At 39.2% G+C, this 23,095-nt stretch overlaps 1 protein-coding gene across 5 annotated transcripts in view; it reads left to right on the top strand.

The window, feature by feature from the left end:
- BCAS1 (brain enriched myelin associated protein 1) overlaps nucleotides 1–14,341 on the top strand; it is a 59,248-nt gene extending 44,907 nt beyond the window's left edge. For 3 of the 5 annotated variants that reach the window (XM_087720476.1, XM_087720475.1, XM_087720473.1), the window contains 4 exons: nucleotides 451–609; nucleotides 1,992–2,054; nucleotides 6,369–6,623; nucleotides 9,961–14,341. In XM_087720476.1, the coding sequence (XP_087576602.1) occupies nucleotides 451–609; nucleotides 1,992–2,054; nucleotides 6,369–6,623; nucleotides 9,961–10,035 (552 nt within the window). In that variant the 3' untranslated portion in view covers nucleotides 10,036–14,341. The remainder of the gene's footprint in view (nucleotides 1–450; nucleotides 610–1,991; nucleotides 2,055–6,368; nucleotides 6,624–9,960) is intronic. The other 2 variants (XM_087720474.1, XM_087720477.1) reach the window with 2 other exon arrangements.
- Nucleotides 14,342–23,095: the final 8,754 nt, after the last annotated feature.

The following is a 23,095-nucleotide window of genomic DNA, read 5'->3' as shown; positions in this document are numbered from 1 at the left end:
GAAAAGTTGGCAGTTTGGCGGTTTGAATCCCTAGCGCCACATAATGGGGTGAGCTCCCGTTACTTGTCCCAGCTTCTGCTAACCTAGCAGTTCGAAACACATAAAATATGCAAGTAGAAAAATAGGGACCACCTTTGGTGAGAAGGTAACAGTGTTCTGTGCACCTTTGGCATCTAGTCATGCCAGCCACATGACCACAGAGATGTCTTCAGATAGTGCTGGTTCTTCGGATTTGAAACGGAGATGAGCACCACCCCCTAGAGTGTGAGGGGAACCTTTACCTTTTAAGCCTTGGAATCAAGGCTTCCTCTTGAAGCAGAACACCTAGTTTGCTTCTTCAGCCTTTCTTCAGCCTACTGAGAGAAGGTCTTCTGAATCTCATCTTGACTGATCTAAATGTCTTGGATGAAATCCCCCATCCTTGATAACACTTCTTTTGAATCATTGCAGACTCCCACAGATGACATAGAGGTGATAAACACTGAGAGAATTGAAGCATCTCCGGAAATCCCAGTGAAAGATGAAAGAAGGAGCCAGGAAGTTGCAGAAACCAAGTCTAAAGCAGAGGAGAGATCTACCAAAACTAATTTCAGAAAATTCTTTAAACTGGTAAGACTGATATCCCTGGATTTGTAGGTCAGCTGTATTACAATCATTGCGCAGGCAGACCTCTTAAAGTATAATTAATGGTAAATATGATGGGACAGCCAATTTAAAAAATTTCTTAACAGCCCTATGTTGGGTTGGGTCCAGCAGATTGGATGGATGGATGAACATTTTTAACAGACCAACAGTGAACCCAACTTTAGGCGTCTATTCCACAACATGTCTACTAAGGAATATAAAAGGAATGTTAAAAGTTGCCCATAAGTCCACCTCACATATCTGTATAGTTCATCTATAACATTTGATGGTAGGCAGAATTTTAATGACTCTCCAGCAGCTAGAGATATGCTCCTGAGTAAAGAGCCTTTTTTGTTGAATTCCATTTCTCTTGAGTTTCACCTTCATACTATGAAAGGGTTCAGGGTAGAAAGTGGGAATCAACAGTTCCTATTCCAACAATGGCCATTAGCTAAATATACCACAGCTACCTGAGTAGAAGTCCATCAAGCATTGGACTAAGCAATCATTTGTTCAAAATGAGGGGCAAAATCTTCCAATATGGACCTTTGAGAATATATAAAAGTCCCTGGCAGCATTTACCACATGAATTATATGTGTGTGTGTGTGTGAGAGAGAGAGAGAGAGGAGAGAGAGGCGGGGGAGAGAGACTTACACTCTGGAGAAAAATATTGTGGGGGTAAGACATCTCTAACATTCCTTGGGTTGTGGGTTCTGTTAGGATGCAGCCTGTTGTAGCTTTAAATGGCTTCTATTGTACTGCCATAAAATGGCTCCTACTATACAGCACAGTGGAGTTGCCATGGTAACGGTTTCACAGTTCTCCACAAGAGGGTTCCCTCTGGTAAGAGGGAAAATCCAACGTTAAAAATTACATTTGGTCCAGACATTTTCCCTCTATAAATAAATAGCCGGGCAACACCAGGTATAGGCTAGTTTCATATATAATAAAGATTCTAATCTAACCATGTCACCTCTGAGACTTTTCTGCCAACTCAAGTTGAGAAGTCAACTAAGAGTGAAGTGTCAGGAGTTCTGTGGTCTACTAACAAGTCCTAGTCTAAAACCAGATACACTGTAACAAATCATTTCTGGAGGAACAATTGATAGACTATATAAGAAAGACATAAAAAGGTATGACAAATGGTGTGGTAGACCATATATTTATTCTACATGGATGTTCACAGGACACTCCCAAGCTTGCCTAGAAGTTCCCTAGAGGACATTCCTATGAGAAAATAAATAACTTTTTTTTTTTTGGCCATTGTGTTCCTAAGTCCTGAAACAGCAAGGCTCAGTTAGACTCCTATGTACAATCATTTATAATCACTGTAGGAAGAAATTCATATAATCCTTTGTTATTTTAGTCAGTCAGGAGTGACACAGGGGTAACTCCTTCTGAAATAAATGAGCCGGCACCTGATTACCAAGTAAGTGGATGGATCATTCCGTTTTCCTTCGGTGATGGTTCAACTGAACTCTTCTTCTGGGATTTAATGAGAACGTACTTGATCCTTGAGTTATTATATTTGATATACAACTTTACGTATTTCCTCCTGCCTTTGTTTCCTAATACTTTTTGCACGGAAAGTGGCACTGTTGGTTTAAAATCTGCTGGCATTTTCCGCCCAGTTAAGGAAGACTTAATTAAGCCTTAAATTAAGTTCAGGCTAGAGAACATGTTTCAGCATTATAAAATTAAAGAACTATTCAGTGATATGCCCATGAATATATATGTATGTGTATGTATGTGTGTGTATGTATGTGTGTGTATGTATGTGTATATATATGTGTGTGTGTGTGTATATATATATATATATATATATATATATATATATATATATATATATATATATATATACACACATATATATATATGTGTGTGTGTGTATATGTATGTATGTGTATGTGTGTGTATATGTATGTATATATATATATATATATATATGTATGTATGTGTGTTTGTGTGTGTGTGTGCATATATACATATATACATATATACGTATATACGTATATACGTATATACGTATATACGTATATACATATATACATATATACATATATACATATATACATATATACATATATACATACGACTTTAAATATATATATATACACACACACACAAACATGCATACATATATATATATACACAAACATACATATATATATACACACATACATACACATACATACATACATACATACATATACACGCACACATATGTGTGTGTGTGTTGCAATTGTGCTCATAAATAAATAAAGGGATATACACACACACACACATATACACTTTAGAGAGTGCTTTGGTGAAACAGCTGACTGTAAGTAGCACAATATAAAGTGGTTGCAGCATTTAAAGAAGCAGACATGGGGAAAACTGGCTTTTCAGATTCTTTTCAGATAAAATATACAATATGATAACTTTAGGCAAATTTATTTCAAACAGATTTAATACTTCTTTTAGCTTCAGATACTGGCTCTGCAATTCCAACCGTTTTGAAAATAGAGACTGCAGACCAGAGCATGGAGCCTAAGTTAATTAAATGTAGAATCTTTAAAAACAAAGTTGACATTTGATGCCCTTGCATCATTTTTGTTTTGCAGTCCTTAGCACATGCCTGGTTATTACCCTACTTCCCCTCAATGAGGCCAGTTTAAAAGAATGTGTTGTTTTGAATGTTTAGTTAGTTCCTGATTCCAGACTTCCAACTACAAAAGGCGCTGGATGAGTATTAAATTCTTTGTGCTCTGTAATTTGAAACTGCAGCCATATCAACAGTGCCATTTTGCATCTTGTTCTTTATCTGTACTGTATCCTGCTCTTTTCCCCCCTTCCTTTGTGTAAAACACGCTCTCTTGTACTTGTGTACCTGCAAAAACAATAAAGCAAATGAAACAATGTCATCTTTTCTCCATTTGTGGTTCCACGTAGAATTTTAAAGGCTCATTTGACAGAAATTAGGAAAGTCCATCTAACTCTCTTTACAATGTAGGCAGACACTGTTTCTAGCTTTATCTCTTAGGTTCTCCCTGAGAGACAGTTCTTGGCTCCTCCACCAAAAAAAATAATTTATTTATTTATTTATCAAATTTAGGCAGTGGTGAAATTCAATTCTTTTTTTTACTACTGGTTCTATGGGCATGGCTTGGTAGGTGTGGCAGGGGAAGGATACTGCAAAATCTCCATTCCCTCCCCACTCTGGGGCTAGCCAGAAGTGATATTTGCCAGTTCTCTGAACTACTCAAAATTTCCACTCAGAACCTGCTGAATTTCACCCCTGAAATTTAAATACCACGCATCTCACTCTCAGAGTGACTCTGTGCAAACAGTAATTTTTCCTCTGCCTGAATAGATCCTTTCCCCCAACAATGAAAATAATAAATTCTGGGCTGGGAAAATACAGGAATATATATTCCCTCTTACATAATAATTATTATAAAATCAAGGCAGGGTTATTTTGATTTTCCACTCTCATATCATATTTCTTTTGATCTTTGGACTGTGTGGTCTCTTTTCCAGGTCCCTTCTACATGGCTAACTCTTCCCTCCTTCTTTCTGTGTCTCCTGTATCTTTCCAAAGATCAGCCCTGAATAGCTTTTATATCTTATGATTTTTGTAGATTTCATACTATTAAACCTTGTGTTGACTTGTGTTGACTTTCACAGAGATAACTACCAACCCCACCATATTATAAATAATATGCTTTGGGAAACTCTGGATACACCAGGGGTGTCAAACTTGCATTGTCATGGCAGCATCACATGACATATCAGGATTTCCCCCCACCCTTTGCTAAACTGAGTCCCCTTCGGGGGAAAAGGGCAGCATATAAATAAAATCAACATTCAACTGGGCGGGGACATGGCCAGTGTGTGACACATCTGGCCCACAGACCGGGAGTTTGACAGCCCTGAGGTACACCTCCCTTGCCACTGGCTTTGTTGGTTGGAGCTTGTGTATGTTAAAATGTAGCACTGTGATGGCAAACCTATGGCACAAATGTGCAAAGTGGCACACAGAGCCATGTCACATGGCATGAAATGGTGTCACCTGTGCCCTTTCTGACAGTGCCAAAAAGGTTCGCCATCACTGTCCCAGCATCTGGAGGGCACTAAGTTGCTGGCCCACCTTTACTGTGAAGGGCGATGCAAGTTGGCATGGATGAATGCTGACACACCATATGGCAGTGCCAGAAGAGTCATTTGCACCTAATGTTGGGCCAGACATCTTTCCCCCTTTTTTATCCTATATATATGTATGTATGTATGTATGTATGTATGTATGTATGTATGTATGTATGTATGTATATGTATGTATATTTACAACCCCTGGTAAGCCCCAATTATGGGAGGAAGCTAACTGCTTCCATCATCTGTCAATCGGCTCGTCACAAGAGTCCATCACGACAGAAACCCAATATTTTTACTGTTGCCTTTGTTATATTTGTGTTTTTTTTTAATTTGTGCTGATAAATAGTCTCCCTTTATTTATTTATCAGCACAAATAAAAAAAACCACACACACACACACACACACACACACACGTATGTATGTATATATATATATATATATATATATATATATATATATATATATATATATATATATATATATATATATATATATATATATATATATATATATATATATATATATGATGTTGCATTTGTGCTGATAAATAAATAAAGGGAGACTAATATAGATATATTTCAAGCTATTTAGCTCTCATCAGCTAGCCATATCCTTACTGGGATTTGAACCTGGGCTGTATTACATATTAAGCAGTTGTGTTAACCACTAAGCCACAAGGCTCTCCTCCTTATCAGCTCTCCTCCTTATCAGCTGATATATATCCAGAAAATATATATATGTCCAGAAATAGGGGAAGGGAGGGATATTATAGAAACCCAGTGATGCCATTTTTATTCACATAAAGACAGGATTGCAGAAGATCACTTTATGTGACCGATTATGCTTGCTGTACAAAGGAAGTTTCCTGTGCCAGTGTCATCAGGGTATGGTTTTAAAGAGTGTCAAGAAGATTACCCAGGTGGCCTACTGGTAGTTGTTTTTCATGGAATGAAAAAAAGTATAAATCTTTGGGGTTGCTGCCAAAAGCACCCCTACTTTTTGGAAGGGAGGAAAGAAGGAAAGGAGGAGGAAGGAGGGAGGGAGGGAAGGAGAGAGGACCAAAAATAATATAGATATTGTGATACCCCCAAAATAAGACAGAGTCCTATTTTCTTTTGACCCCTGAAATAAACACCTGGCCTTATTTTCGGGGAGGTCTTATTATTTTTGAGGTGCAGGAGTCAGTGAGGGTGGTCACCTCATGGCTGCTGCTGTGTTGCAATATTTTCAGGGGAGGGCTTTTAGCACATGCACTCAAAAGCCCGATTGGGCTTATTATCTGAGGAGGTCTTATTTTCGGGGAAACAGAGTAGGTATTTGGTTTTTGATTTCTCCATTCTTTATGTTCCAACTGATTTACAATATTTATTAACATAGGCTTGCTTAAATTGTCCGACACCTTGACATTTTTGAATGTACCGTAAGGACACCCTTAAACCAAGCCCACTGCTGGCACTTAGTCCTGCTTATTGGGTGTAAGATTGCACCCCGTGGTCTCCCAAGTAAACAACGTGTTCCCCCTTGGGGCTTTCCCTGCACAAAGTGAGCTGCCCATTTCTTTTTTTTTTTAAACCCACCGACCAAGTAACCCTGTTTGAAACTGCTCTAGACCCTGGACTTCACAGACAGACCTTTGACCCAGGCCGAGGCTCAAGACCCTGCAAGCAAAGGGAGCCGCAAGAATTCAACGGAGAACCTAAACAAGCTGCAAGAGATGCCCCAGAAAACCAAGGATCCACAAGAGTCCAGACAAGAAGAAGCAGCCGAGACAGACTCCCTTCAGAATGGAGAGGATGCAGCACAGCAAAGCCCCCTCAAGAGACTGGAGAAACGGCAGACCCTCGGAGGGTTTTTCAAGGGCCTTGTAGGTTACCTTCACCTTCCCTTAGCAATCCCTGCTTAGCTAGCACTTCCTTGAATAAAACTGTCTCAAGGAGAGGAGAATAGCTCCTGCATCTTCATTCTTTTCCCCGAGCATGAATGGGAGACTAATGGCTTGATGGAAAGGGGCACCAAGCTGAAAGGAGATTTGGCCCTTCCGAGATTACCAAAAAGGAGAGCTATAAGAGCAAGGATCTACCAAATTCTTCATTCTGGATTGTTTTGGGATTCGGATGAGGTGGAATCACTGGTCAGCCTGGTGCCTTCTAATTCTATTGGGATCAGCTCCCAGAATTCCCTACTAGCAACATCTGAAAACTGACAGGGATTCTGGGAGTTGAGGTCTAAGTCCATCTAGGTGTCAAACTCGCTGTGTCATGCTATCATCACATGATGTATTGTGACTTTTTTTCCCTTCGCGGAGCTGGGGTGGGCATGGCCTGCGCATGACGCATCCAGCCCACGCCCACCAGTTTGACACCCCTGAGAGTGCTAGATTGTGAAAAAGTTATTCTGCAATTGAAAAATGTGGATTCAATGTGGATTTTTATTCATTATGTGGTTTTCCATTTGGGTTATGGCTAAACTATCAGAGAAATCAGCTTAATTGCCTAATTATTATTTTTTAGGCCCAGAAATCTCTTTCCAAAGTCATGCCTTGGATTAAAGAAGTATATATCACTTTTCACAAAGCACATTGGAGTTTAAATTAAAGGCTTAGTTTAGTGCTTCATATTAAATTAGTGTATTATTCATTGTCATTTCTTTCTTTCTTTGGATATTATTGCATTTCATTCTGAATATGGGGAAAATGTTTTCTAACTTTTACTTTTGCAGGATTCTTATGGTCAGTTATGAAATATAGAATCTGATCATCAAGATAGATAGATAGATAGATAGATAGATAGATAGATAGATAGATAGATAGATAGATAGATAGATATAAACACACACACACATTACACACGCACACTAAAAATACGAGTTCCAAGTGTAGCCATAAAAGAGGAGACAGACAACATGATCTCTGGGACTTAAAATATATTATCCACTTAGCTTTTGTTAGCCTCTGCTAACATCTTCAGAATGTAAAAGCCATTGTACATGTGAGAGGTGGGAGGCAGGTGGATGGGCCTACACACACACACACAAACACACACATACACACACACATACACCACCCTAGAAGTTGATCATGATGGTCCATTTCCACACTACAGTGTTGCGTGGTTCAGCTTGTTAGGGGAAGATATTATCTTCTGATAAAGATATTTCACCTATGCTTTAAAGATGCTGCTAAACATCTAGCAGATTCACTTCCACAAAATGCTAATTTTAATTTGTTTCATGATTACTGTACTCAGTCTTTGTATGTGAAGCCAACCTATATGATTTGTTTGGATTTCAGTATTTTATGGGGTAACTCCCAAAACAGATTGCTAATAATCAGTTAAATGTGTTGTGTTATACACATCAACTGAGTCCATTTCTATCCCCAGAAGAAAAAGATGATTTTTTTTTATTCCTGAAATTTCTACTGCAGCAAACAACATTCCCTGAGTTGTGACTCAACTGCACTTTGTAGAACTTGGGTTCAACACTTTCATCTCATTTTATCTGCTCCTCTTTTCTTATGTGTGTCTTTCAGACTGTGAGTCCTTGGGCCAAGCTCTATAGCATGGAGTCTATGCATTTATATATTTATTTCAAATAGCAGGCCTAAGATGACATTAAAAGGAGATCTACACTAGAACCATTCTCAGTGAATTTTGTCCAATGTCCTGCCAGATGGGAAACTTACAAATAACATGTGAAGTATCCTAGAAACTTTTGGGAGCTATTAGTAATCCATTAATTTTAAATAGATTTTTATGTTTTAAAAACTATTAGTTTTGTTTCATTTTTTCTTAAAGAAGTAAAGTGAAATATTAATATTAGTTAACATTTAACATCAATATTATTCAAAACAGTAATAAGTTAGAACCACAGAAGCTCCATCAAGCCAACCTCTTCCTGTATCTGTGCATGCAAAGCCTTATAGCCAGAGGTGGGTTTCACATAAATTTACCACCAGTTTGCCATGCGTGCATGCTCGTTTCATGAGTGCGTGCACCTTTCGCACATGTGCTTTGCTCACGCGTGCGGCTTGCATGCATGCGGTTTAGAAAATGTGGCTAAATAGGACGGCATAGAGCTGGGGTAGGCGGGCAGCAGTGGTGGGTTGCAGGCGGTACGCCCCAGTATGGGTGTACCGGAGCCTGCCTGGAGCACTGGGTACAGTTCTGGTACGGTGCTCTGGAGGGCCCGCCCGCCCGCCTGAGCTCCTTACCTGTCCTTTAAAGGCTTCGGCACTTCCGCGCATGTGCATGGCGTGTACAGCACCTGCACGATGCTCCGCTGAACAGCTGGAGCATCATGGAAGCTTGTGGAAGCGTTGCTGGCAGCTACAATGCATGCACGCGCACTGCGTGTGTCCATGTGGGCGACGCTGGGCCCGTTCCAACCGTATCGGTTAGAACGGGATCTGGAACCCACCACTGGCGGGCCTAACTCACCACTACCGGTTTGTCCTCTGTTTATAGCACACAAAATAGAGAGAGAGAAAAGCAAAGGCAGGAGAGAATTGTTTTGATGAATAATGTGATACGATGGAGCAAAGATTCTGAGGTGCTTCCACAATCAAGAAATATATTACATCTTGGTGTTTTAAATATGATCGATGGAATTATATATAGAAAAGCAGAAACAGTGCAGGAAATGTAATTCGTGACAGAATATGATCTTTTTTTAAAAAAAATCCCAATCTTTATACGTGTTGAATTAAAGCCAACTTTTAACAATCCAAAGATTTTGAATGAAATCTGGGGGCGGGGGGGGGGTTGTATTATGTTGTGATGAACATTAAAAAATCCTGCTAGATCTTTGATCGTATTATAATGGCTGCCATCTTGATTTGTTTTTGACTATCACAGACACCTCAAAAGGGTTCACTGGTCTGAGTGACAAGCTTCACAATCTTTGTTCCTTCTCACTCAGAACAAAATAAATCACAGTAAAAGGTCATACGTGAATCATGACGTCAATATACATATGTTGTATGTTGCAGGTTTTTCTCACATGGAATTTGCCTCATATTGGCAGTAAGTTTGTTTGTTTGTACAGTACATTGTGCACACAATTCTGGATGCAGACAATTCTGGATGCAGATTCCTCCATCGTACGGATGAAGAAAATAGCCCGCTAAAGAGAGAAATAGATACAAACATTAATTTCTTGAGCATCTTCAGCAATGCTTACACATTTCTCTCCCTTTTTTCCAGAGTCCCAAACGGATGTCAGATGCTGGGGTACAAACAGATCCTGTGTCTATTGTGTCTATCGTGAATCCCAAATAATTAACAACTGGAAGTCTCTGAAGAATCACTGGCTCGCCGTTACTTTTCCTCCTTTCAGGACAAAGAGAAAAAAAAAGAAATGATTGGTATTGTTTATCTTAGGATATCTAATTGTAGATCCTGTGGTCCATTTAGCACTTCAAAGCTGTTAGGTGAGAACATCAGGTGAAGTCCGATTGAACTTTTTGCAAGTAACAGATTTTATTAAAATATGTAAACTTTCATGAGTGCAACTGTAGCTCATGAAAGCTTATATCTTTCCATAAAACTGGTTATTCAGAAAAGATGCTATCAGAAACCTCTGGATTTTTTTTGATTACCATAGACTATCCCAACTCTCTTTCAATTACAGCAACATATAAGTCCCAGTAAATAAATAAAATAAATAAATGTAGTTTCATGATCTCTGATTGCCAAAAATTATTTGTAATTACTCTGTGCTGCAGCTAAATCAATCATGTCAGAACCAGTTTAGAGTATGAATGAATTCTGAAAATGTCCTCTTCCTCGAATTAGAATATCAATCTTGAACCATCTGTCTTAGTTTGCCCAGTTATGCCAAGAACACCATTTGCATTAATATGTTTGCAATTTGCTTTTTTAAAAAAGTAACTTGCATAACGTAAATTCAGTTTCCCTGCTCTGTGTGAACACGATTGCATATAGAAGCATGAAGAAAATTGATGGGTAACGACTGTGTGTTTTGTACCAATTAATGCCATTTGAACTGATCTATAACAAATGGGCTCTGTAAGGGGCAGCAAAAGAGCTCAATCGCAATTGGGCCAGTGCAATTCAAAGCTCCGCCCCCTTTTGGGGTGTGTCATGTTTGGTTTGGATGCTTTCTTGGCCATTAGTGCAGGGCGAGCTGTGAAACAATGTCTAATCCCGTGTTTCCCTGAAAATAAGACAGGGTCTTATTTTCTTTTGGCCCCTGAAATAAGCGCTTGACCTTATTTTCGGGCAGATCTTATTATTTTTGAGGTGCTTATTTTCAGGGGAGAGCTGATTTTAGCACATGCACTCAAAAGCCCGATTGGGCTTATTATCCGGGGAGGTCTTATTTTTGGGAAAACAGGATAGATGTGTAGACTCTCCCATTTCAAAGCAAGTTAAAGTTTTCTTTATGACTTCTCAAAATGTGAGCCCATTACACTCATGGGATAACTGTTGGAAGTGGCAAACCAACTCAATTTTTAAGATTAAAAAAACAAACAAACCATTTGGATACTGAATCTGGCCTCTTGTAAAAGCGATGCGCAGATAGTCCTCAAACTACGACCACAATTGAGCCAAAGGTTTCTGTTGCTAAGTGAGACAGGTGTTATGTGAGTTTTGCCCGATTTTATAACCTTTCTTGCTGCAGTTGTTAAGGGAATCACTGCAGTTGTTAAGTTAGTAACATGACTTGCCTGTTGACTTTGCTTGTCAAAAGTTGATCCCATGACACCAGGACATTGCAGCCATCATAAATATGGGTCAGTTGCAAAGCGCCTGAATTTTGATTACATGATCATGGAGATGCTACGATGATTATAGAAGTGAAAAATCATCATAAGTCACTTTTGTCAGTGCCATTGTAATGTCAAACACTTACCAAATGAATTGTTATAAATCGAGGGCTACCTGTACATATCCTATTAGGATCTGAAAATATTTCATGCTTCTCATGGGTAATCGGGGGTTTAATTTTAATCTTATATAGGAATATTGTGGTTTAGAGTAAAACAGGGGCGCTGATGTGCAGAAATGAGCCTCTTGCAAAGTGTAGAAAGGATCAGCGATAGCTTTGGAGAAACTACACAAAGATGGGTACAACATGTCAACATACATAAATGGAATATAGTTAAAAGAAGCTTAGTTTGGCTCCTTAATTCACTAAAGTCTAACAAGGAGAGAGGGGAAAACTCAATCAGGCATTCAGAATTCTCTGACTATGCCCTATGTCAGTAAATAAAGTTTCAATAAAACTTGCGGAGTTGGCTTCCTGTTCTAACCCGCCTTCAAAGGGCTGACAGTAAACCAACTTCAAACAAACCACGTTAGAGGGCATCAACTGAGCAACCATGTGCCCGCATTAAAAACCCAAAGATGCTTTAAAGAGAACTTTCCAAAATGAGACATTAATTGGCAAGCTAAGAATAGCTCTCATGGATGAGTTAATGCAGACAAAAGAACATTGTTTACGCTGGTCTGACAGCGGCAGGGATCACACCCCAGAGTTAAGGCAAATGATGGTTTGGAAATATATTTCAAGCCACACTTTCATATCTCCTTCTCTAGGCCACCCTTATTTATAGTTTTAGCAGATAACAATGCACACTCGGGATAGTCAATGAGGAGATGAGCCATTGTGATGTTTGCAAATGCAGGTATGGGGAGAAATTGAGCAGAGCTTGCTAAGGTTGCAGTTAGAAAGATAATATAATGTAAGACTCTGTGGACGGTGAGGTTTATATCTGAGTAGGCTTCTTTGGGTTGTAGTAGACAATTAAAAAATGATAAGATTAAAATGCTTACGGTGAGGTGTACATTACAGGTAGTCCTCGACTTACAATCACAATTGAGCCCAACATTTCTATTGTTAAGTGACACATTTGTTAACTGAGTTTTGACCCATTTTACAACCTTTCTTGCCACTGTTGTTATGTGAATCACTGCAGTAGATAAGTTAGTAACCTGGTTGTTAAGCGAATCCGGCTTCCCCATTGACTTTGCTTGTCAGAAGGTCGCAAAAGGTGGTCACATGACCTGGGGACAATGGTCATAAGTATGAACCAGTTGTCAAGCATCTGAATTTTGATCACATGGTCATGGGGATGCTGGAAAGGTCGTAACTGCGAAAAAGGATCATAAGTCACTTTTTTCAGTGCCGTCCTAACTTCGAACAGTCTCTAAATAAACTATTGTAAGCCTAGGACTTCCTATATACGATCAGGGGGAATTTTTTTTTAATGGTATCATTTTCCAGTGAAAATGATAAAACGGAACCCCCCAAAAACCTCCATTGCAAGATATAATCTAAACTATTTTCAAAACACACAAATGTACAAAAGTGGGTTACAACCATGGCCCCATTGTTGATCATGAATACTTCAGAATTTGTTACAGAAAAATCAAATACAGAAAGCACACACAGATAATGGATTCAGATGGATTCATTAACTTCTTTATATACATAACAGCAGATGAATAGATGTACAATACCAATAGTAGATTCTTTCAACGTGGTAGAAGTTACAAGCAGAACACAAGCAGGAGAGAAGAGTTTCATTCAGAGTTCAGAGCATACAGAGTAGTTTCAATTTCGATTCTCAGCACGGGCTCAGATCAGTTTAAGCTCCCATTGGCTGATTTAGCTGCTACGCCTATTCATTGGCTGACCTTGTTACCATGTCTCTCCCAGTCATGAATATTCTAACAAATACCAGGGCTGCATTCATAATTTTTAAAAGGCATTTTTGAAATTGGTTTTCAGGGGATTTCAGGCAGTTCTCAAGTTACAGCTACAGCCGGGACAGAATTCCCATCACTAAGTGAGCTTGTTGTTAAGTGACTCCCATGCCTGAATTTATGACATTTTCTGCTAGAGTTGTTAATCGAATCTGGCTTTCCCCATTTGACTTTGTAGTAAGGTTGAAAATAGTGATCATGTGATCCTGGGACACTGCAGCCATTGTAATTATTTGCCAGTTGCTAAGGGTCTGGATTTTGATCCATTGTCACATGATAGTCTTAAGTGTAAGGACTGGTTAAAAGTCATGTTTTCAGCATCATTGTAACTGCAAATGGTTATCAAACAATTGTTGTGAGTCTACCTGTAATTCCATTGAATTTTTTTAAAAATTTACAGGATTTCTCACTAATTCTCATCTATTTCTGTCTTCATGTAATGAAATGCAAGAAGTTTGCTTCTCAAAAGTAATTAAAGTATTAACCAGAAACCAACACAAGGGGGCAGTATGGAGGCCCTTTTATTACTAACCTAAAGGACATATTTACTTCTGTGTTATTAATATAATTTGTGTATTGTTGTGCAGGGGAAGATAAGATTGTTAGGTTATACAATTATATGATTTAAAAAAAATGGATTAGAAGAACAAATGCAAATTATAACTGATTTACAAACATTCTGTGTTAGAAGTTTTTTTATAGCACACCTGTGCTATACATACAAACACATTCTATTCATTATTGTAAAAGTAAGGAACAGTAAGACTAATGTTATAATTTAAACTAGCACCTGAATTTTAAATACTTGTATATTTTGATTTCCTTCTGATTCAATAAACATTATTTAAGAAGACCTATTTGCTTTTAATCGCTTACTTAAAGGTTTTTTATTAATTCACTATGGCTGTGCCCCCAGTTTTGCAAAAAGGTGGGTACTACATACTGACACTTTTTTACTGTTTTCTGAAATATATTTAGGATCTATCAAAGGCCACATCAAATGTTCGACACCCAAGGATGTTAGGTAAGCTCCCTGTTGGGAGAGCGAGTGCGTTCAGAGAAGCGTTGTGAGAGTTGTGTTGGAGAACACACAAACCAGCATACAGAGACACTGCAGTTTAAATAGGCTTTTACTTTCGTGGAAATAGAGGTATCAGAATCCATCAAACAGTCCAAGTCATACACGGATAAGACAGTCAGTCATCAATGTCTTTCAGTTAAGGGATAATCCAAATAACATAGTCCATAATCATAAAAAAAGCCCGGTACTCAAAGTTTGCTAGCAGTTGCAAAACTTACAATAGCTCACAACACTTTCTAACAGCCAGCTTCCAAAACACTCAGATCAGATCAGCCCAGCATCTAACAAACAGAGAGCTAACAGTCATTCTGGCTCCCTCTTATGGCCGATTGAAGAAAACAGCAACCAATCACATTTTACAGTATGATTTAAAGAAACAGGTATAGCATAGTTACATGATTTATATATTGCCAACCCAACCATTAGGTTATATTCCTAACAAAGGACACTTTGACATTTACTGAATTTTTTATGACAAAATGACACACATGAACACAGAAAACTGTAATCTACACTTCTCAAGTTAAATGATTGACCCACATCTTTCTTGTTCTCCCTCTGGGGTGGCCACTCGATTGGGACAAATTGCTATAAATCCATTTCTTATTACATATCATATTTTAGGTTTCAATTATTAGTACAAAAAAAATGGATGCAGTGGCTCAGTGGCTAAAATGCTGAGCTTGTCGATCAAAAGGTAGGTAGTTTGAGGGTTCAGGACCACATGGCTTGAGTCCTGAACAGAAAAGGTGATCACATGCTTCAATATTGGTGGAGAAGAGAAGGGGTGAGAGAGGAGCTTGCTAGGCTTTTTATAACCTGTTCAGTCCCTCCTCTCTGTTTCCTGTTCCTGTGTCAGAAATGTATTCTGATTGGTTGTCAGACTCCCATGGGCCCATGCAGGGGCAACTCTCTAGGCTGTGTTTTGAATCCAGGTCTGGTTGAGTTCTCAGATGCCATGTGGTGAGTTGGGGCCAATATTATCATGCTTTAATCCCATCCCCTTGGAGCTGAAGTGGAGAAGTCTTTATTATGTAAAGTGGACTAGCTGGGCCTTCTTAATGGCCCATTGACAAAGTGGGGATGGGCAGGAAGCTACAGGCAGCTATTCTGTCTTTTAAAACATGTTTCTTTCTTTTCACATCCAGAGAAATATTCTGCCTTTTCAATATTTCCTAGGACATTTCAGTTTAATGGGAGAGGGCTGGGTGATAACTTCCTACAGAAGAAAAGCAGGTTAAGTGAAGGCCTGACTTGGAAATCTCTCTGTTTCTCTTCATACATTTCACAAAGAGAAGTGGTTGTTTTACCTTATGTAGCATGAACCTAGTTCCTCTGGTTTCTAAATCATGACCAGGCCTGAGGAGAACGGGGTGCAGCCGGTGTATTGTTCTGGGGCCTATAAAGCTCAAGGGGAAGGGGAGGCATGAAAAGGATTTTTTTTAAAAAATAAACAATTTTTTAAAAAAGAAAAATGATATTGGATATATACTTCATACTCTATACTTTGTGTGTAACGCAAAACCGCCTTGCAGCCTTGTTTGACATAAACTTTATTCATCTGAATCTCAGTGAACAGTTATTTATGTAATTTATTGAATTTTAATTTCATTACTTATTAATTTAAGTTTGCAAGTTTAGTTTCATTTCGTTTATGAATGTATTTTATATTTCATTTCAGCTTATGGATGGCTATGAAATGTCATCTCAAAAATGTGGAGCTCAAAAATGCAAGGAAAACCAGAAATGTGTGTCCATGCGGAGGTGAGGAGCCCCATAATTGTCTTATTTCAGCACTTAATAATCCTCTTGGTGGTCCTGATCATGGATTAGGCATGACCTTGGCCCATCCCCAATGGCAAAACTATGCCACGTGTGCCAGAGGTGGCATGGAGAACCCTCTCTGTAGGCATGTGCGCCGTTGCCAGATAGTCTTTGTGGGTGTCAGAGCACCAGAAAACGGCCCAGAAAACCACCAAAAATGCCCCCAAAATAGGCCATTTTCAGGCCATCTTGAATCATTTTCAGGCCATTTAGGGGCCATTTTCAGGCCGTTTTTGGCCCCAAAAATAGCCTGAAAACTACCCAAAACCCGCAAAAAACCCCAGGTATGCACGTGCTGGCCAGCTGGTCTTCGGGTTTTCAGCACTTCAGTTTACGCAAATGCGCACACAATGCACATGCCTTCTGGCTTTAGCACTCGGTGCCGAAAAGATTTGTGATCACCGCCCTATCTGCACCTGCTTTTTTGAGAAAATGCATTGCACAAGGTTTATTTTCTCTTCTATCCATTTGTTAAGAAAACATTTACACAGAGAATTTGGGAAGACTGCAACTCCTCCCTTTCTGAGGTGTTTCCTTTAGTGGCTACTAGCCCTTTGCAGACTACTCCGTTTAAGCCCCAAAAACAGGAAATCCTGCACCACCTCTTTTGAAGGTGTGTTTTCCCCCTGTAATAAGTGCTTGAAATAAGTACCAGATCTGAGAGACAAAATCCACAAACTAGCAACAAAGAGATTCAGAAAGGTCTTATATAATTTTAGTATTTTATTGGTATTTAGTATTTTATTGTCACTTATAGGCCGCCCTTTTCCCTGAGGGGACTCAGGGCGGCTTACAACTCATGGGAAGGGGGTGCAAGACAAAACGTAAAATAATATGTGAATACAAATAATAATAGCAATAAAACACAACATTCATTCAACATTCGGGTGGGGTGTGTGCAAATCTTATCCCCAGGCCTGACGGGATAGCCAGATCTTAAGGGCTGTGCGGAAGCTCTGGACTGTGGTGAGGGTGCGAATCTCTATGGGGAGATCGTTCCAAAGGGTCGGAGCTGCTACTGAGAAGGCTCTCCTCCGCGTAGTCGCCAGTCGGCACTGACTGGCGGATGGAACTCGGAGGAGGCCCACTCTGTGCGATCTGATGGGACGGAGGGAGGTAATCGGCAGAAAGCGGTCTCTCAAGTACTCAGATCCACTACCATGAAGGGCTTTATGGGTGGTAAGTAGCACCTTGAAGCGCACCCGGAGATCAACAGGTAGCCAGCGCAGCTCGCGGAGGATGGGTGTTATGTGGGCGTACCGCGGTGCGCCCACTATCACTCGCGCGGCCGCATTCTGGGATAATTATATAACTCAGAAATATGTGGCCCAGGTATGGTAGTCCCAGTTCTAAGAAAAGAATCATATGGCTCTATATCTCTGTCTGTCTATATGTCCATCTTTGACAAAAAATCTCAATGAGCTTTGCAGATCCCTTGCTTCAAAATGGTGCCAGAAGGGTAAAATGAGCTAAGGTAAACATAAAGGTTCCCCTCGCACACATGTGCTAGTCATTCCCAACTCTAGGGGGCAGTGCTCATCTCCGTTTCAAAGCTGAAGAACCAGCGCTGTCCGAAGATGTTCTCCGTGGTCATGTGGCCGGCATGACTAAATGCCAAAGGCGCACGGAACGCTGTTACCTTCCCACCAAAGGTGGTCCCTATTTTTTTTACTTGCATTTTTACATGCTTTCAAACTGCTAGGCCGGCAGAAGCTGGGACAAGTAACAGGAGCTCACTCTGTTACACAGCGCTAGGGATTTGAACTGCTGAACTGCCAACCTTTCTGATCGACAAGCTCAGCGTTTTAGCCACTGAGCCACTGCATCCATTTTTTTTGTACTAATAATTGAAACCTAAAATATGATATGTCTTAGCCACTTTTCTTAAAACTGCAAAGAAAAGGATAATATTTTTTCATCAAAATCCTTTTAAATTTTCTAAATAAAGATTTTGAGATAAAAAAATTAATTTGTTTCACTACCAGTAAATTAGACAAACCCAGAAATTGGCTGGGAGTTTAGACATTCTACTCCCCCTCCCCACCTGAAAAACACTCTGATGCTAAGGAGTTAGACTGAGGGAGAGAAGTGGATAGGATAGGAGAGGCCTCTGTGGGGCAAGCCTGAGGAAGAGAAGAGGATTATCATAACTACTCATTAATTTTCAAGCTGTAGTGTTGATTTATCAAACCCAATCATATAGTTTCGTAGTGGAGCACAGGTATCTAGCTAGTTATTTTTATTAATAACTCAAGGCAGCAAATATATCTAATACTCTTTTCTCCTTTTATTTTGTCCACAACATCCCTGTGAGGTAGGTTGAGATAAGAGGCAAATAACTGGCCCAAAGCACCCAGCCAGCTTTCATGGCAAAGGTAGGACTAGAACTCACATTCTCCTGTTTCTAGCCTGCTGCCTTAACCATTAGATCAGACATATACATGAAGTAGTACAATACATGGTCTTCAAAAATCCAAATTTTGGATGCACTTCAAGGGCTCTACATGGGGTTGCCCTTGAAGTGCATCCGGCGACTACAGTTAGTCCAGAATGCAGCCGCGCGAGTGATAGTGGGCGCACCGCGGTTCGCCCACGTTACACCTGTCCTCCGCGAGCTGCACTGGCTACCTGTTGGTCTCCGGGTGCGCTTCAGGGTACTGATGACCACCTTTAAAGCACTCCATGGTAGTGGATCTGGGTACTTGAGAGACCGCCTCCTGCCGATTACCTCCCTTCGACCAATTCGATCGCACAGACTGGGCCTCCTCCGAATTCCATCTGCCAGTCAATGCCGACTGGCGACCACACGGAGGAGAGCCTTTTCTGTTGCAGCTCCGACCCTGTGGAACGATCTCCCCGCTGAGATCCGTACCCTCACCACCGTCCAGACCTTCCGCGCAGCCCTCAAGATCTGGCTCTCCCAGCAGGCCTGGGGATAGGTTCCTAATTCACCCGCCCGAGTGTTTGATTGTTGAACGAAAGTTGTGTTTTACCATTTTTTTTCTTTGTTCACATTTTGTTTTGTTTTTGATGTTGCACTTCCCTCCCTTGTGATTGTAAGCCGCCCTGAGTCCCCTCAGGGAAAAGGGCGGCCTATAAATTTTAATAAATTCAAATTCAAATTTTTTTTTTAAAATAAAATTCAAATTCAAATTCAAATTCAAATAAATTCAAATTCAAATGTTATTAATTTGTTGTTTATTTAGATGTTATTTTCAATTGGTTTATTTACATAATTTGTGTAGCTGCCCATCGCACAGCCGATAACTACTAGCTGCTATCAAACTAATATGAAGAACTAATTCTTTGCTTCCAACTATTGGTTGTTCAGATTTTTGTTGCCCTAATTTTCTTTAATGGAGAAAAGGCAGTGCAATTTCAACAAGCATAACTTCAATCCACATTTGTAAGTGAAATCCAGTTTTTGTTCACAATGCTGTGATTTGGATTGAAGAACATGCTCAATGCAAATATTTTTCCAAAATGGTAATGTTTCCAGTTTTATCTATGACCTCAGTAATATTATGTTCCTGTTGCACAATTTGTATTTTATATAGCAGTCTTCCTTCAGGCTATTAATTGCTCCAATTTACTTTTCTCACCTATAAGGATGTTTGAGAACAATTATTTTATGGACAGCCTTTGTCAAAAATATAATATGTCACATTTCATTTGCCTCCAGGACTCAATGCTTACTAAATCTCAAACTCACATACGATCCTAATAAACTAATTTGTATAAAATCAAGGGAGGACATGCTTTGTATTCCTACATGTTTTGTATTATATGTCCCACAATTCCTTCTACTGATTATGTAAGAAGGGGCTGATAGAACTTGTAGTTGAAAATATTAGTAAAGTATTTGAAGGCTAAAGTTTAGAAGCTGGATGAGATGTTTTTTAAATCTATTAAACATTATTGTTGTTAGTCGCTCCTCCAGGTCTTCCTGTCCTCTACCATCCCCCGGAGACCATTTAAGCTCACACCTACTGCTTCAGTGACTCCATCCAGCCACTTCATACTCTGTCATCCCCTTCTTCTTTCGCCTTCAATTGTTCCCAGCACTAGGCTCTTCTCCAGTGAGTCCTTCCTTCTAATTTGGTGGCCAAAGTATTTGAGTTTTGTCTTCAGGATCTGGCCTTCTAAAGAGCAGTCAGGGTTGACCTCCTCTAGGACTGACCGGTTTGATCATCTTGCAGTCCAAGGGACTCACAGGAGTCTTCTCCAGCACCATAGTTCAAAGGCCTCAATTCTTTGGCGCTCGGCCTTCCTTGTGGTCCAACTTTCACAGCCATATATTGTAACTTGGAAAACCATAGCCTTGACTATACACACTTTTGTTGGCAGGATGATGCCTCTGCTTTTTAGTATGCTGTCTAGATTTGCCATAGCTTTCCTCTCCAAGAACAAGTGCCTTTTAATTTCTTGGCTGTAGTCCCCATCTGCTGTGATCTTGGAGCCCAGGAAAATAAAATCTGTCACTACCTCCAATTCTTCCTCCTCTATTTGCCAGGAATTGAGAGGGCCGGATGCCATGATCTTAGTTATCTTATTGTTAGGTAAGAATAGTCTTATTATAAGAAAACTATTAACCATATGCAATCCTAATTAGAAGAACTCTTATCGCAATTGCAATTACAATCGTACTTAGACTTATATACTGCTTCACAGTGCTTTACTGTGCTCTCTAAGCAGTTTACAGAGTCAACGTATTGTCTCCAACAATCTGGGTCATTTTACCGACCTTGGAAGGATGGAAAACTGAGTCACCCTTGAGCTAGTCAGGATCAAACTCCTGGCAGTGGGCAGAGTTAGCCTGGAATACTGCATTCTAACCAGTGCACAACCACAGCTCTTATGACACCCTCTAGATCAGGGGTGTCCAACCTTGGCAATTTTAAGACATAACTGGCTGGGGAATTCTGAGAGTTGAAGTCTTAAAATTGCCAATACTTGAAATATTGTGACCACCATTTCAAAAGTTTTGGGAATTATGTTCCCATACATTTGAAGTACACCATGTTGAGGAACTAGAAGCCAAAAGAACAAATGTAATGTAATTACTAAAACTCTCATAGATAAACCTATTTCCCCAAAACTGATTTTCCAGTGAATCATTGAAATATATATTTCTGGCTCACCCACGTTTTGATTCACAAGGAAGTGGTGTTCTAGTTACATGTAGCTTAGTCAAAACAGCTGTTCATCCCAATCTTTCTTCATTGCATTTGAAAGATCTCCAAGTCTTCCTCCTAAAACAAATCTGAAGATTTTTTCAGTTTGGTGCCAAAGCTGTACCAAACATTTACACTAAGAGTAACAAAAGCAGAAACGCCACATGTTATCTGGTTTTTCCCAGATAATATTTATGATTCCATCAATACTCAGTGTTTAAACTCTTCCTTAACAGGAAAAAAATGTTTTAAAAAGCCCCTCACCTTTGGATAACTCATAGGATAATGCCTCAGATTCATTTACTCTCAGATGAGGGATTTTCACCCAGTTCTCTAATATAGCTCTAGGTAAATTATGTAGCTCTATACCAAACTATTCATTTACGTTAACATTTATAAATCTTATAGATTTTCCCCAAACACACATACACCTCATTCTTTAGGATAAAAGTTTCAACAGTTGCTGTTATTGCTTGATAATAAACAGATGTTAAACTCCAAGTACATTTTGGGAGACTAAGACAGACACTGCTATTTAAGCAATATCTAAAATCATGTATATGCTAGAAAAAGCTTGCCCCAAGCATGGGTGGAGTTGTCTTCTTCTACAAAATCTCAGATTTGGCTTGGTTTTTGCTTCTTCTACCAGTATATTCTTTTTCCTTCTTAAGTTGCATTGATGCTTTTTTTCCAGTGTTGACAGATAAAAAGTGTTGTAGGTATTTTCAGGATCTTCCTGCTTTTGTCATGGTATTGTGCCACTAGTTCTATTCTTCATACATGTGTTTGATGTCATGTCACACTTGTAGAGAAATACAAGCTAGGCTGCCAACACAAAACTTGTTTTGGGCAAAAATATTACGGCCTGGGGTTGTTAAGTATTGTGATTTGATCTTTTGATTTACTGGCATCTTTTTGAAATAATATTTTCAGATAACTAACTAGCTTTATAGGAAACATTTTAACGTTAAAGATGTTGGTATTATGTTAAATTATGTCCCAAAACTTTAGATTGTGACTGTTTTTGAGGAGAGATAGTTTTAGGGCCTTGGATATGGCAAAGATAATTATTTTAAAAAATGGGAAAGTAGTACTATTCCTGATGTTAAAGATTTAATTCCAGAGATAAGTAAAATCCCTTTTTGAAAAAAAAAGGCTAAACAAAATCACTCAATATAATTTTGTGCCACTTTTTATAATATTTTGTAATGTTCGAGAACCATTCACTTTACTTTTTTCCCCTTAAAATAAATTTAGAAAATTCTTTGCAATTTGATTAATCTATGCGATATATAGCTTTCCCCTTTACTGATAATTGTGTGTTTGTGTGAGTGTGGAGGTGCTTTTGATAAGTTGGATGACGTTTTAATATTTTTTCCTTTTTCTTTTTTTTCTTTTGCATTTTTCTTCTTTCTAGTTTTATACAAAGAAAAAAAACACAAAATAAAAAGGGAAAGGTATATATATATATATACACCTCTCCACTCAACCAAAGAAAATCACCACTCTCACATACGGTACATACAAA

This window comes from Thamnophis sirtalis, unplaced genomic scaffold (genome assembly GCF_051295495.1).
Source record: "Thamnophis sirtalis isolate CommonGarterSnake01/CBP01778 unplaced genomic scaffold, rThaSir2_p1.2 scaffold_7, whole genome shotgun sequence".
In the NCBI taxonomy this organism is placed as follows: Eukaryota; Metazoa; Chordata; class Lepidosauria; order Squamata; family Natricidae; genus Thamnophis; species Thamnophis sirtalis.
The sequence above is the reverse complement of the archived record's forward strand: the minus strand, read 5'-3'. Positions and strand labels throughout refer to the sequence as shown.